At 53.4% G+C, this 16,549-nt stretch overlaps 1 protein-coding gene across 1 annotated transcript in view; it reads right to left on the reverse strand.

Moving 5' to 3' along the window:
* The window catches only part of TMEM143 (transmembrane protein 143), a 23,226-nt gene that overhangs the window by 1,510 nt on the left and 5,167 nt on the right, over positions 1–16,549 (reverse strand). The window contains exons 4-7 of the mRNA XM_005879481.2: positions 10,143–10,337; positions 8,852–8,982; positions 6,792–7,071; positions 1–153 (exon numbers count right to left, since the gene is read on the reverse strand). The exon at positions 1–153 is cut by the window's left edge and continues 4 nt beyond it. Of these exons, the coding sequence (XP_005879543.1) occupies positions 1–153; positions 6,792–7,071; positions 8,852–8,982; positions 10,143–10,337 (759 nt within the window). The remainder of the gene's footprint in view (positions 154–6,791; positions 7,072–8,851; positions 8,983–10,142; positions 10,338–16,549) is intronic.

Raw genomic sequence — 16,549 nt, forward strand, 5'->3', positions numbered from 1 at the left:
CAGGAAGGTGTGCGCCAGCAGCGCCTCCTTGACGTGCTCGTCCTGCGCGCGCAGGGCCAGCGCGCTGAGCAGCTCCGAGTTGTTGGACGTGCTGCGGTAGTAGAGCATGTGCGCCAGCTCCAGCGCGTGCACGCTGCGCTGCTGTCCGAACATCTGCAGGCGGGACAGCTGCAGGTCGGACCCGTGCACACACCCCCTCGGTCACTCTCGCCGGTAGGGCCCTTTGGGCGGACTCCCGAGCCCTCCCCAGATCTGCTGGTGCAGGTCCCCAGGACTAGGGCCCAACTATTTGTATTTTTTAATACGTTTTTATTGATTTCAGAGAGGAAGGGAGAGGGAGATAGAAATAGAAACATCAATGAGTCAGTATCATTGATCGGCTGCCTCCTGCACGCCCCCTACTAGGGATCAATCCCGCAACCCGAGCATGTGCCCTTGACTAGAATCGAACCCAGGACCCTCCAGTCCACAGGCCAATGCTCTGTCCACTAAGCCAAACCAGCGAAGGCCGGCTATTTGTATTTTTAATCCACTCGCTCTCAAGCCGGTGACTCTGAGGCCGCCAACAATATTTTGCAGCAGCGGAATCATGCATTAATGGATTGGTTCAAGGATTTTCAGTTGACACAGGCTTTAGCCTTGGAACTTTTTGCTACAATTATTTAAGTCCTTATCTTTTAGACACATACTAAAGTATTTGCAGACGACATGCTAGGATTTGCTTCCAAATAATTCAGTAGTGAGAAAGCGGGGATCTTCAGGTGAAACGCGACTGACTATTGCTAATTGTAGATGCTGGATGTTGGCTACCTGGGAGCTCATCATATAATTTTATTTCTGCATTTTAAAAAACTTTTCCATAATTTTTTTAAAAAGGTTTAAAATAGTAACTGGTAAAGAGAAGTGCTAACAGACAAAAGTACTCAAAGAGCAGCCCTGGTTGGGTGGTTCATTGGTTGGAGCATCCTCCCATAAACCAAAAAGGTTGCAGGTTCAATTCCTGGTCAGGTCACATGCCTAGATTGCAGGTTCGATTCCCAGTTCGGGGCACGTGTACCGGAGACAACTGATCAATAACTGATCAATGTTTCTCTTTCCCTTCCTTCCTCTCTCTCTAAAAATAAATGAAAACATACTCTTGGCTCTGGCCAGTGTGGCTCCATGGTTACAGCATCAGCCACACACTAAAGCAGGGGTCCTCAAACTTTTTAAACAGAGGGCCAGTTCACTGTCCCTCAGACCGTTGGAGGGCCTGACTATAGTTTAAAAAAAAACTATGAACAAATTCCTATGCACACTGCACATATCTTATTTTGAAGTAAAAAAACAAAACGGGAACAAATACAATATTTGTATTTGCATGTGGCCCACGGGCCGTAGTTTGAGGACCCCTGCACTAAAGGGTCTCAGATTTGATTTGCAGTCAAGGGCATGTACCTGGGTTGCAGGTTCAATGCCGGGCCCTGGTTGGGGTACGTTTGGGAGGCAACCAATTGATGTGTCTCTCTCTCACATCTATGTTTCTCTCTCTTTTTCTCTCTCTCCTTCCCTCCCTCCCTCCCTTCCTCCCTTCTACTCTCTCTAAAATGGAGACAATAGCCCTAGCAGGTTTGGCTCAGTGGATAGAGCGTCGGCCTGTGGACTGAAGGGTCCTAGGTTCGATTCCGGTCAAGGGCACATGCCCAAGTTGCGGTCTCAATCCCCAGTAGTGGGCGTGCAGGAGGCAGCCGATCAATGATTCTCTCATTGATGTTTCTTTCTCTCTCTCTCTCTCTCTCTCTCTCTCCCTCTCCCTCTCCCTCTCCCTTCCTCTCTGAAATCAATAAAAATATTTTTAAAAATGGAGACAATATCCTTGGGTAAGGATTAACAGCAACAAAAAAGAAAGAAAAGAAGACATATCCTTGGGTGAGGATTTAAAAAACAATATTGGAAGAGCAAGCCGCTTTGAGGGGAGAAGAGAAGGGCAGGTCTGGGCCCAGCTGTCTGCTCGCTGCACCCGTCCCCATTGGTCAACCCCTCCTTGCCTGGACTCCTTCCCCATCCCTGATGTCCCTCCGGAGGGGAAGGAGAGCCCACCCACGCCTCTGGGGCTCACACTGAAAACTCCCACCAAACTCCTCCGTTCATCCACAAAACAATCTCCAGGCTGCTGGGTCCTGCAGGCTGCAGGCCTGGAAATGAGTCTGAACTCTGCCCCCTACCGGCTGTGGCCCCGCTGGGCTGCGACCTAAGACAGGCAGCGCTATCTGTGAAATGAGGCAGATGACAGGAAGTGCTCAGGAAGTGAAAACTCAGTTAATGAAACCCTTGGCACAGAGCCAGGGCCCAGAAAAGCATTTACACATGAGCTACTACTGGATCTCCATCCACACCTGGGCTGGGGCCGCCTTTTAGGTGCAAGTCTCTTCCCCACAGAGCGCTGCCCGCCTCAGGCCGAGGCCCAACGTAAAATGCCTGGAGCCAACCCCGCCCTGCAAAACCGCTGGCCTGGCCTGGCCTGCTCGGACAGACGCACGTGATGACGGCTGTGCGCGGACTGTGCTCTCTTCCTACAAGCCCTGCAGTCAGCTTATGTGCCTGCATTGGAACGAATCGCCATTCCTACGGCTGAAGGCGAGGTGCAGGAATTGGGACCAGCTGACATGAAATACATCGGGTTCCGTGTCTGCTCCTGCCGAGCCGAGGGTGCGGAATTCTCACAGGTTAAACGAGCTGGTCACGCTCCTCTTTGCACAGATGCGACCTGACCTCTCCCTGGAGACCTCTCCACCTGCACCTGCATGTGCCCTTCACACTCACCACGGCCCACACTGAGGAAGGGGTCTCCCCTCACCGAACCCTCCCTCCCTCCTAGTCCAACCCTCCCTCCTCCCCTGGGGTCCATATCTGGGGTAACCCCACCATCTACCCAGTCATAGGCCAGACCCCTGGCACCGTCCTTACCCACCCCCACCAGCCTGTCAGTCCCCAGCCCGGTCCTCCTGTCTTCTCTTTGCCGTTCCTTCCTCTCCAACCTCCTCCCTGTCCTCAGTCTCCCCATTCCAGTCTGTCCCTGCACAGCTCGAGGCGACCCTGCTCCTCCCCGGCTCCCAGCGCCTCCCATGGCTCCCCAGTGCCCTCAGGGCCGGAGCTCCTGGGCCTGGCCCCTGGCGATTGCTCCCACTCGCCTCCCACTCCTCCCCTCTGAGCACAGCCCCGTGTGGAACAAACCAGTTGACCATGAGCATGCCTGCTCTCAGGCCTCCGAGCTTTGGAACAGGCCAAGCACCTCTGGGCCATTCTTAGAAAACATTCCTGCCTCAATGTCAATGTTCAGGATGGACATCGCTTTCCACAGATGAGCAGCTGGGTGCCTGGGTTCCTGAAGGACCCACTTCTACCTCCCCCTCCAGGGCAGGACCCGCCTGCCGCCTCCCCAGGCTGCCCCCGGGGCTGCTCTGTGCGGCGCTGAGACCCACAGAGAACCAGGCTGTGGCAGGGCCCACAGGAGCATCACCCTGCCCCTGACATGGAGGAAAGCTTTCTAGAGCCTCTGAGCTGAGGGTAATGGGTGGGCGGGGCTGGTCAGCCTAGCGAAGGGGGAAAGGCCATGTCAGTAGGAGGAACAGCGTATGCAAAGGGAGAGAAGGGAAGGGAAGCAGAGGGGCGGCGCTACCAGCATATTCTGGTGGAGCTGAAGCGTGGAATGGTGCTGGGGAGCCAGGGTCCCTGGTGCTAGGTTGTGAGCATGGCAGCAGGGCCAGCCTGGGGCCATCAGCATGGGCTGGAGGAGACCAGGGAGGCCGGGAAGAGGATCTGTGCTGGGGCTGGAACAGAGGAGAGGAGCCGGCACAGAGACTCGGGGAGCAGGAAGGAGAGCCTGGGACGGATGGGTTGGAGGCAGGGCGAGGGCAACTTCAGGGGTCTAGCCAGTGAGTGGGGGGCCAACAGGGCCACCCGCAGATGGAGAACCAGGAGAAGAAGTGGGAAGGGGGCCGCGCTGCTCCGCCTGGTTGAGCTGGCTACCCAGGGCTGAGCACAGAGCACCTGATCGAGGAGGAGACGGCAGAGCTGCTTGTGGGAACCAGGAAGTGGGTGAGCGCTTTCGGGGCAGAGAAAGCGGGGGGCGCGTATCCTGCAGCAAAACTGGCCTCTCGGGTGTGTGATCTGAGCGCCTGTCCCGGGATGGGGACTCCAGAAAGGGAGGGGGCTTTGGAATCACAGATGCTGAGCCCAGTGGGGGGGGGGTGCACATGGGAAGGGTTGGGGCATGCCCAGGGAGCAGGTGGGGACAGGAGCTTGGGGACCACAATCTAGGAGTGACCTGCAGGAGGGAGCAAGTGCGTACAGAGAGGGGACAGCTGGGCTGAGGTGCAGAGGGCCAGCAGCATGTAGGGCTTGGAGGCTCAGCCGGGGGCGTGGGAAACATTAAACAGATACACTAAACTAACTGGCGAGCCCGGCCCGTGTGGCTCAGTGGTTGACCGCCGACCTATGAGCCATGAGGTCATGGTTCGCTTCCTGGTCAGGCACATGCCCCTGGTTATGGGCTGGATCCCGGGTAGAGGGCATGTGGGATGCGGACAATTGGTTCTCTCTCATCACTGATGTTTCTATCTCTCTCTCTCTCTCTCCCTCTCCCTTCCTCTCTGAAATCAATAAAAATAGATTTTTTAAAAAAATAGTTAATTAACTAGTGAACTGGGTTTTAAACTGGGCCCTTCAGAGACCCAGGGTGAGGTACTCCCTCATGCTTACAGCCCTGCCATGGCTCCCGCTGCCTGACGATAAAACCCAGGGCTCTTCCTTGGCATCCAAGGCCCCCGCCACTTCCGGGGTCTCCCTTCCCCCCCTCTGCACGCTGGACTGAGCCCTGTGCCTTCCCACAAACCATGCTCGCCCAGCCCCTTCTCCACCAGGCCCAACCCTCCATTTCAAAGCATTCCCTGGTCCTGGGGATTGCTCCCTGCGCCCTTCCCCAGCCCTGCCCCCTCTCGGCTGCATAGCTGGCTGTTATCTGTAGAATTTATTGCCAGTCTTCCTAACAGCCCACTGGGATGGCTGCGAACAGCTTGGAAACCAATGAACCGACGAGCGAGCGATTGGGTACAACAGCCGCCTCCTGCCAGTGCACACTCCCAGGGCTAGTGCCGGCCCGGCCCAGGGGAGAATCAGTACCAGGCAGCCCCTGGGGCCCCCTCGGCATCGAGACAGGACACAGGGCTCAGCCATCAAAGCTCAAGTTGGGTGTCAGCCCCCACCTGTCCTCTGGCCACAGATCCTTAGACGGTGAGCGACCTGCGCAACTGAACAGCCGCCCTGCACTCACACGGGGCCCAAGCGAGCAGGGAGCGCGTTAAAAATAGTGTCCTGGGCCCCGGTCCCACAGATTCCAATTCAGTCATTTGGGCCGGAGCCCACAAGGCCCATTAATAACAGCTCCCACCCGCCGGCGTGGCTCAGCTGGCTGAGCGGCATCCCAGGCACCAAGAGGCTGCCAGTTTGATTCCCAGTCAGGGCACATGCCCGGGGTTGTGAGCTCAGGCCCCAATGTTTCTGTCTCTCCTCCCTCTCTCTAAAATCAATTTTAAAAAGAAAAAGCATATTCAAAAAATAAAAATAACACAGTTCCCCTGGCCCTGGCTGGGCAGCTCAGTTGGTTAGAGCATCGTCTAGATACGCCAAGGTTCTCTCTCTCTCCTTCTCCCTCTCTCTCTCAAATCAATTTTAAAAAGAAAAAGCATATTCAAAAAAATAAAAATAACACAGTTCCCCTGGCCCTGGCTGGGCAGCTCAGTTGGTTAGAGCATCGTCTAGATACGCCAAGGTTGCAGGTTCGATCTCAGGTCAGGGCATGTACAAGAATCAACCAATGGCCCTGACCGGTTTGGCTCAGTGGATAGAGCGTCGGCCTGCGGACTGAAGGGTCCTGGGTTCGATTCCGGTCAAGGGCATGTACCTTGGTTGCGGGCACATCCCCAGTAGGGAGTGTGTGCAGGAGGCAGCTGATCGATGTTTCTCTCTCATTGATATAAATATATATATTCAACCAATAAATGCATAGATCAGTGGAACAACAAATCCATGTGGTTCTCTCTCTCAAATCAATAAAAGAAAAAGAAAAAATATCTATTTCTCAAACAGCTCCCCTGGTGGTAGTGACCCCTGGCCAGAATGGGAGAGCCACACTCAGGACGCAGTTTCCCGGGTAGTAATGATGATAACAGTGCCAACAGCCACCTCTCAGACAGCACCTTCTGTGCCGGGTGTCAGGCTCTGTTCTCAGCACTGTACGCATTCATTCCTTTAACCCCACAGCAACCCTAGGGGTTCGGTCCTGCTGACATCCCCACTCTGCAGATGCGGGAGCGGGTGCACAGAGAGGTTAAGTGTCTTATTCAAGGTCACACAGCTAGACGTCCGTAGAGCTCAATTCAAACCCAGGCAATCTGGTTCTAAAACACACAACCTTCGCCCCATCGCTAAGTGCCTCTCAGTGAGTAGCTGTGAACACAACTGTAGCACCTACCACACGCCAGGCGTTGTGCCCGGTGCTCTTCATGGATTCGCTCATTTACTCCTCATAACAAACCTGTGAGGTGGGTCTCACTATTATCCCCATTTTCCAGATGAGGAAACTGAAGGACAGAGAGATCAAGAAACCTGCCCAAGGTTGCAGTGAGTAAGTAAGGCAGAGAAGGAAGGGACAGGAATAGTACATGAAATAAGCGAAAACATAGGGTGTCCTGACCTTCGGGCGGAATGCCGAGGAGCCGGGACCCAGGAGGCGCGGCCGGTGGCCGGCTTACCTTGGTGGCCCGCACGCCCATGAAGGCGGCAAAGAACAGCAGCAGCAGGGAGGTGCCCATCTTCAGGTCGGTGAGCACCACCATGCCCACGTTGACGAAGACCGCCACGCCCGAGACCACCAGGAAGAGGTTGAGCAGCGTGCGCTGCAGGGCGGACGTGCGCACCTTCAGCTCGGGCAGCAGCTGCTCCAGGCCCTCCAGGGGCGTGTCCTTGAAGCTCTTCAGCACCAGGTGCCCCCGCTTCGTGCGGGCCGCCAGCACCACCCGCTTAAAGTATCTCCTGGGACAGAGACGGAGGCCCTGCGGTCAGCACTGCCCAGGGGGCCCCTCCAGCCCCAGAACACTCGCTCGGCTCTGCCCTCACACAGTCATTTTAAAGGCCACTGAACGGCCCTGGCTGGTTTGGCTCAGTGGATAGAGCGTCAGCCTGCGGACTGAAAGGTCCCGGGTTCGATTCCCTGGGTTGCGGGCTTGATCCCCAATAGAGGGCGTGCAGGAGGCAGCCGATCAATGATTCTCTCTCATCACTGATGTTTCTATCTCCCTCTCCCTGTCCCTTCCTCTCTGAAATCAATAAAAATACGTTTTAAAAAATATTTAAAAATAAATAAATAAAGGCCACTGAACGGTGTGGGAGGGAAGTCAACACGGGGTTGCTGAATATGTTTAAAAAATATTTAAAAATAAATAAAGGCTACTGAACGGTGGTGGGAGGGAAGTCAGCTCTAAGCTCAGTGCCCAGCAACAGGGGATCGGGTACATAATACAGTCCCTACTAGTGGACACGGGGTTGCTGCTGAGGGTATGCACTTGATAAGAGGAGCTGAGTAAAATGCTTTCGTTGAGTTCATTTTTAAAAATAAATAAATAAAGGCCACTGAACGGTGTGGGAGGGAAGTCAACACGGGGTTGCTGCTGATGGTATGCACTTGATAAGAGGAGCTGAGTAAAATGCTTTCGTTGAGTTCATTTTCAATGTCAAATCCCACATCTCTGGCCGTGGCTGCTAGGAGCCGGGCAGTGCTGCGAGGCTCTGGAGAGGCAACAGAATGAGGCCGTCACGGCCCTGTGCGCAGCGAAGAGACACAATGAAGCTCCCACTGCAAGTCTAACGATCTGCTTGGACGAGTCCTGAAAGTGGAATTACTGGTTTAGGGGATGTAAGGGGTTCTTTGTCTTTGGCTTTTGTTTTGGTTTGGTGTTTTGGATCGTGACCATATTTGATAAACTGATTTCCAGAAAGTCTGGGTCACGGACCGGCCCAGTGGCTGACTGCGAGAGTCTGGCTGCCCTGACTTGCTCTGTGTTGGAAAATCCTATTAAAAAGATGACGTTAGCCCTAACTGGTTTGGCTCAGTGGATAGAGCGATGGCCTGCGGACTGAAGGGTCCCGGGTTCGATTCTGGTCAGGGGCATGTACCTTGGTTGCAGGCGCATCCCCAGTGGGTGTGCAGGAGGCGGCTGATCGATGTTTCTCTCTCATCGATGTTTCTAACTCTCTATTCCTCTCCCTTCCTCTCTGTAAAAAATCAATAAAATATATTTTAAAAAAAAAAGTGACGTTATCAGAATCCGCCCGTGGCCTTCCCGCTCTGAGCCCAGCTCTCGCATCTGGAAAACGGGGAGAAGTGTCCCTGCCCTTTCTCTTCCCCTGCGAAGTCTAGTTCCTCCTTTCCCTTGGGAAAAACAGCAGCATTTGCCCAGCCGGGGTGGCTCAGTGGTTGAGCGTCGACCCATGAACCAGGAAGTCACAGTTCAATTCCCGGTCAGGGCACAGGCTCGGGTTGTGGGCTTGGTCCCAGTGTGGGGGGTGCAGGAGGCAGCCGATTGATGATTCTCTCTCATCAGTGATGTTTCTCTCTCTCTCACTCTCCCACCCTCTCTGAAATTAATAAAAATATTTTTTTAAAAAGAAGCTGCATTTGGATGATCCACCCCTCCCCCTTTCTCGACTTCCCACCGGGGCCCAGACCTCCAAATCCAGCCACTGACCTGTCAGTCCCCTCTCAGCTCTAACCTTGTTCCTTCCCACTGCAGCTGGGGAACAAGGGCTGCCTCACCTCTCCGCAGGGGTGGCCTTGAAGAAGTAGTAACGCCTGGAGCCCACGCTGGACATACGAGGCATCTTTCCGACTCTCTGGCCCAGGGCCCAGAACTGCATGTAGATGTACTGGTCCAAGTTGATCGTCACCTGCCAAGGGGTACAGGGGAAGCAAGTAGCTAAGCATGGGCAGGAGCGTGAGTGCAGGTACTGACAGGAGATGTCTCTCCCCACCCCCACCCTCCGTGATTTCAGCCCCTCCCCCAGGCCTGTCATCCCCCAGTCCCGGGCAGGGCAGCCATGCACGGTCACTGCTGTGAGATACTGCACAGGGCGTGCCATCTCAGATGGCACCATTCACGTGATAGTCACCACCACCACATTTCTTTGAACCTAAGATGCCACTGACTTTAAGCCATTCCATTATTATTATTTTTAAAATATATTTTTATTGATTTCAGAGAGGAAGGGAGAGGGAGAGAGAGAAACATCCATGATGAGAGAGAATCATTGGCTGTCTGCCTCCTGCACGCCCCCTGCTGGGGACTGAGCCCTCAACCCGGGCATGTGCCCTTGACTGGACTCAAACCCGGGACCCTTCAGTCTGTAGGCTGATGCTCTATCCACTGATCTAGGGCTACTCCGTTATTTTATAAAGCAATTAAAGGAGAAGATATATTGCCAATTAAACTATATCACACCACCACTTATAAGTCAGAATTTCAGAGACAAGAAAATATTTTTTAAAAAATACATCTTAGACCCTAACCGGTTTGGCTCAGTGGATAGAGTGTCGGCCTGCGGACTCAAGGGTCCCGGGTTCGATTCCGGTCAAGGGCATGTACCTTGGTTGCGGGCACATACCCAGTGGGGAGTGTGCAGGAGGCAGCTGATCGATGTTTCTCTCTCATCGATGTTTCTAACTCTCTATCCCTCTCCCTTCTCTGTATTTCAGAGACAAGAAATATATTTAAAAAAAATACATCTTAAAGCCCAAAAATGTGGAACTATGGAAACTTTTATCATTTTCATTATAATGTTGTTGACTTTGAGGATGAGCGTTTTGTCTTATTTATTACTACAATGTGCTGGCGGCTGGTAATAAAATCTTGAGTTCTAAGAAGATCCGTACCTTATGCTACTTTCCCAACAGACGGCAGTGAAGTGGCCTGAGAAAGAGGCGTCTTTCTCTAATTCACCAAACGTGCCACGTGGGCAAGCGTCCTGGGCCCAGGACTCCAACTCCCCCAAAGGCCCCACCCCTGCCCCAAGGCTTCCTGGGGGTCTTGTCCTCCCTGGAAGACAGGTACCTGGACCTCATCCTGAGGGTGGTGGACCACGAGAGCATAGGCCAGGGTGTCCTCGGAGAGCGGGGAGAAGTTGGCCTGGGCCAGCAGGGGCTCCAGCGCCAGCAGCACCTCCTGCTCATTGGACAGGCGCTGGGGGTCCGTTAGCGAAGGCTGGTCCAGAGTCTCCCTGTCCGGGTTGATGGGGTCATATAAGGCCTGAGGAGAGAGTCAGAGAGAAGAGAAACAGGCGAGGTCACAGTGTGAGGGATCATGGGTAAACTTCAGGAAGTTCCCGGCCCCGTCCTTTAAATGATGGGGTGCCCCAGGGCTTGGCTGCATTTGGATGATTCACCCCTCCCCCTTTCTCGACTTCCCACCAGGGCCCAGACTTCCAAATCCAGCCACTGACCTGTCAGTCCCCTCTCAGCATGCCTTCAAACACCTTCTCTTGCGGACAAATGCCCACTCACATCTCCAGCCTGGACCTCTCCTCCACGTTCCAGGCCTAATACCCAACTCCAGTGCGTGAGCATGCATTCTCCTGTTCTCCCACAGGAATCAAAGTAAAGGTGGACACAGATTGCCCAAATAAACTACATTTCCCAGCCTCCCTTGAGGCAAGGGGTGGTCAGGGGGACGAAGGCCATAGAATGTGAGCAGAATTGATGGGTGCACCTTCCCCCGCAATTCTTGCCCCCGTCCCGCGGCCCCCGGACCTTTTCCTCTTTTCTGGTTCTGCTAGCTTAGAACACTGTCCTACCTATGACCCAGTTTTGACCATACAGAGATGAAGACAATGCCCTAAGGCAGCGGTTCTCAACCTGTGGGTCGCAACCCCTTTGGGGGTCAAACGACCCTTTCACAGGGGTCACCTAAGACCATCGGAAAACACAGATATAATTACATATTGTTTTTGTGATTAATCACTATGCTTTCATTATGTTCAATTTGTAACAATGAAAATACATCCTGCATATCAGATATTTACATTACGATTCATAACAGTAGCAAAATTACAGTTATGAAGTAGCAACAAAAATAAGTTTATGGTTGGGGGTCACCACAACATGAGGAACTGTATTAAAGGGTCGCAGCATTAAGAATGTATTAAAGTCGCGGCATCAGGAAGGTTGAGAACCGCTGCCCTAAGGGATGACAGAGCAACAAAATGGAAGGAACCCGGGTCCCAGCATAAACTTGCGTGGAACAAGGTGACCTCTGCACCCTGGCCCATTGACCGCAGGGCTGTTCAGTGGGAGGGAAATAATCCTCCACCTCCTTTAAACCATCCGATTGTGGGGTCTGCTTGTCACAGCAGCTAAGCCTCTATATGAACTGATACAAACTCTCTACTTGACAATTGCTTTTGGATGTCACAATCACCTCGAATCCAATACGCCTACCATGCCCACCTCCATTCCCAAACTTTCAATAAAACCACCATTTTGGATTTCCTGTCTCAAACCGGTTCCCCTCAATCATCCCTGGCTTCTTCCCTGAGTGCCAGACTCTTTGATTCAATGATCTCTTTGACCTCTCCGCCTGGGTGCATCGTGGCACATACCCGCGGGAGGAATGACCTGGGCAGTGGTTTGGAGGTGGGAAGGCCCAGGGCCTCAGGAACAACTGAGCAGGGAGCCGGGTGATGCCGGGAGAGTCATGCCCAGCTAATCCTCTTCTGAACTAACTCCCGGGGCTGGGACGCGCTGGCGGAGGACAGGGCCTGAGGCCAAAGCCAAGGCCTGTGTCTGAGTCCTTCAGCCCCGGCTGACGGAGCAGGTCCCAGAGGCCACATCAAAACTCGTGGAGTGACCTTGAGAAATCCCGTTCCCAGCGCTGAGCTGCAGTTTGAGAGCGAGGGAACCTCGGAGTTGGAGGAGAAAGAATTCTATATTCTTCAAGCATCCCCTGCGAGCCAGATTCTTCTCTGGGAATTTCACATCCACCAGGGCTTCAAGCCAGAAGCCTGGATGTTGCAGGTGGCCCTGGCTGCTCTCTCCCCTCGTACAGTAACACCCCCCCATCCCACCTCCATGCGGATCACCACTTCGCCCAGCTCTCTCTTCCCCGTCCGCACCACCATAGCCTCCTCCTGCCTGGGTGCGTCCAGCCTTCCCAGTGGCCTCCCCCAGCCGTTCTGCCCCCCGCCTCTGCCCCTCTGTTTCCTACACAGCAGCCGGGAAGAGCTTATCGAGCGATCATAGTAATACCTGAGAATGGCGCACATTGTGCAGCACTTACTACGCGTCAGGCACTATTTGAAGCACGTTATACACATTCTCGCCATGTGAGGATGGTGCTTCTGTTATCCTCACTTAGATGTGGAAACTGAGGCACCGAGAGATTAAGTAAGTGCCAAGTTCACAGAGCCAGGAAGTGATGTATCAGGAATTACACATCCAACTACGTCCCTCTCCTGCCAGAACCCTTCCCGGGCTCCTGCGGCCCTCACAGGACATGCTCTGCACTCGGGGGGCCTGCAAGCCCCGCTTTGCTCCCCTACCCCAGCCACCCTGGCTTTCCTTCCTCCAGGCCCAGGGACTTGGCACACGCTGTTGGGAGACTCTCCCTGGCCCCCTCCCTGCCTCCTTCCCGTTCACTACGGAATCCTCCTCCTCCTCTGTGTTCCAGCTCCCTGGTCCCTCCGCGGCCCTGTGGCTGGGCGGGGCGTGCACTGTACAGAGGCGCCAGGCCTAAGAGGCACCGTCGCAGATGCTGTCGCCCTGACATTCATCCTAACAGTCACCCTTTCGCACGGAACTTCCCGCAACAGAACTCCCTGCAGTGACGGGAACACCTGGATCTGCACCCCCATTCGGTGGCCCCTGGTCTCAGGTGGCTGGCTGCCGGGCACTTGAAACGTGATGAACGCTACTGAAGAACAGAATTCTAAAATCTGATTTACTGTCAATGATTCCAAATGTAAACCGCCACGTGTGGAGAGGGACCATCCTGTGAGACTGCCTCCGGCCAGGGAGAGGAGGGCCTTTTCCTAATTTGCACTCAGACCCGGGACCGAGGCCAAGGTCAGCTTTGTCACCCGCTCTCTGATCTGTGCCCTTCGAGCTCACAACCTGAACGTGTCCATTCACCGGGAAAGAGCGTCTGATTCACGGCTGTTGCCACCTGGCACCGGGTGTCCCACAAACATCTGCTGAAAGAATGAAAGATGTCCCCGGAGCCCGGCCGGTGTGCTCAGTGGTTGGGCATCGACCTCTGAACCAGGAGGTCACGGTTCAATTCCCGGTCGGGGCACATGCACTAGTGGTGGGTTTGATCCCCACTGGGGGGCGTGCAGGAAGCAGCCGGTCCATAATTCTCATCATTGGTGTTTCTGTCTCCTTCTCCCTCTCCCTTCCTCTCAGAAATCAATAAAAATACAGTGGGGCCTTGACTGACGAGTGTCCCAACTAACGAGTTTTTCGAGATACGAGCCGTCTCTCGGCCGATTTTTTGCTTTGAGTTGCGAGCTAAAATTCGGGTTACGAGCCAGCTTCAGATACCCCACCGCTAGTGGGCGCAGCGAACGTCACAACATCAGCCCCGCATCACGTGTCTCACTCGTTCACTTTAATGATTTGACATACGAGTAATATGAGTTACGAGCTCCGTCACGGAACAGATTAAACTCGTAAGTCAAGGCCCCACTGTACAATTATTTAAATAAAAAAGTAAAACACCCCCGTGTCTTTGTGGCGATTGCTGTTTTCTATCCCCCAGCCTCCCCTTGGGGCCTCGAACCCCATCCACCTCCCGAGGGCCCCAGATTGGTCTCCAGCCCAGACGTCTTTCCTGAGCTCCAGACTCACCCGGCAAGAGCCTGCTCAGCACTTCCCCACGGTGGCCAACCGCCTCCCGATGCTTCCGCGTGGATACCCAGCGGCGTCCTCTCACACTCACTGTGGACGCCGCGTCCCAAACTGGGGCCCTGAAACTCCTCCCACACCTGCTCCTCCCGCCATCCTCCCCAGCTCAGAAGAGGACAATCCATCCTTCTAGGTCAGCGGTTCTCAACCTGTGGGTCGCGACCCCTTTGGCGGTCCAACGACCCTTTCACAGGGGTCGCCTAAGACCATCGGAAAACACATATATAATTACATATTCTTTTTGTGATTAATCACTATGCTTTAATTATTATGTTCAATTTGTAACAATGAAAATACATCCTGCATATCAGATATTTACATGACGATTCATAACAGTAGCAAAATTACAGCTATGAAGTAGCAACAAAAATAATTTTATGGTTGGGGGTCACCACAACATGAGGAACTGTATGAAAGGGTCGCGGCATCAGGAAGGTTGAGAACCACTGCTCTAGGTGCTCAGGCCCAAAGTCTGGGGTCATCCTGGACACCCCTCTTTCTCACACATTCAACGCACCAGCAAATCCGGAGCCATCACGTTCAGAACAGATCCAGAATCCAACCACTTCTCAACCCTTGTAGGAGCCACCAAACTCCCTGGACCGGTGAGGTGGCCGCAGCACTGGGCTCCCAGCTCCCATCCTCCATCCCGGCGATACCCCACATGGTCAGCAGAGGGCGCCTGCTGTAATCTGAGTCCACTCATGTCCCTCTTCAGTTTAGAGCCCTCCTGTGGCTTCCACCTCACTCCGTGTCCTCACCTGTGTCCCACAAAGCCCTGCAGGGTCCGACCCCACTCCCCTCCCTGCCCTCATCTCCAGGCCTGCCTGCCTCACTCACTCAGCTTTAGCCCCGCCCACGTCATTGCTGTTCCTCCTGCACTCCTGCCTCAGGGCCTTGGCACTTACTGTTTCTGCAGCTCTCCACATGGCTCACTCTTGCCTCCTTCAGGTCTCTGCTCAAACTCCAGCCCCTCAGGGAGGCCTTCCCTCATCACCACACCTAAAATTGCAAAACACTTCTGCTTTCTTTTTCTCTTTACTTACTTACCAGATTTAGACAAAAATAAAATACAGGACACCAAGTTAAATCTGATTTGCAGATCAACGACAAATAATTTTGCAGTGTAAGTGTGTCTCATGCAATATTCGATATGCATGGGACATAATTATACTTAAAAAATCGTTCATAGCTTATCTGAAATTCAACTGTAACTGGGGCGAGAGGGCTGAATGGTGTCCCCTAAAAATTCACGCCCGCTCGGAACCTTAGAGCATGTTCCATTTGGATAGAGTTTTTGCGGGTGTAATTAAGATAAGGAGTGAGATGAGACCAGATTGGATTGAGGCGGATCCTAAATCCAATGAGGGTGTCCTTATAGGAGACAGAAAAGGACACAGAGGCACAGAGAAGAAGACGATGTGAAGATGGCGATGGAGTGATGTGTCCACAAGCCAAGGGCTGCCAGCAGCCACTGATTTCCCCCTCAGAGCCACCAGAAGAAACTAACTCTGCCCACACCTTCTGGACTCCTGAATGCGGACAGAATGCATTGCTGTTGTTTTAAGCCGCCAGTTCACAACAGCAGGCACAAATGAATAAATGGGGCTTCCTGTACTTTTACCCGGCAACCCTGTCCTTAGCACTCAGCATCTTAACATATTCTCCTTCTTTCCTTTGTCGAGGGCCTGTCTCCCTCACTAGAACATGACCAAATGAGGCAGATACACACCTATGTCAGGCTCGCTGCTGTGTCCTGGGGCCTCGGACCATTTGGGGGACACAGTAGGTGCTCAATAAATATATACTGAGAAAATTCAATGAATGAGTAAGGAGGGAGGGAGAGGAACAGAGAGAGGTCACCTGCCAAGGTCACCTGCAGGACTAGTGAACAACAAAGCCAGCTTTTGGACCGGGGCTCTTCTTATTCTTTTCCTGTCCCAGGCTGCTTCCTCAAGGGACTTAAGGTCACCAACAGCTGGTCACCCAGTCTCCCATGTCCCTCTGGTGCTTCCACCCGCCCCTCTCAGTACCTGTTAGAAACCTCCTGCCTTCCCTGGCCGGTGTGGCTCAGTTGGCTGGGCATTGTCCTGTGCACCAAAAGGTTGCCAGTTGGGTTCCTGGTCAGGGCACATGCCCGGGTTGTGGGCTCGACCCCTGGTACGGGGCATGCAGGAGGCAGCTGATGGATATTTCATTTTCACATCGATGTTTCTCTTTCTCTCCCTCTCTCTAAAAATCAATTAAAAAAAATCTTAAAATCGCCTGCTTCAGTGGGAATAAGCATCTTCATTGATTATTCTTTCTATGTTTCTATATAAATGTTCATATAATATTTATTAAAATAACAACAATAGCCCCAGCTGGTTTGGCTCAGTGTTTAGAGCGTCGGCCTGCGGACTGAAGAGTCCCAGGTCCGATTCCAGTCAGGGGCACATGCCTGGGTTTCGGCCTTGATCCCCAGTAGGGGGCGTTCAGGAGGCAGCCGATCAATGATTCTCTCTCATCATTGTTGTTTCTCTCTCTCTCTCCCTCTTCCTTCCTTTCTGAAATCAATAAAAA

Source organism: Myotis brandtii, unplaced genomic scaffold (assembly GCF_000412655.1).
Source record: "Myotis brandtii unplaced genomic scaffold, ASM41265v1 scaffold601, whole genome shotgun sequence".
NCBI classification, from domain to species: Eukaryota; Metazoa; Chordata; class Mammalia; order Chiroptera; family Vespertilionidae; genus Myotis; species Myotis brandtii.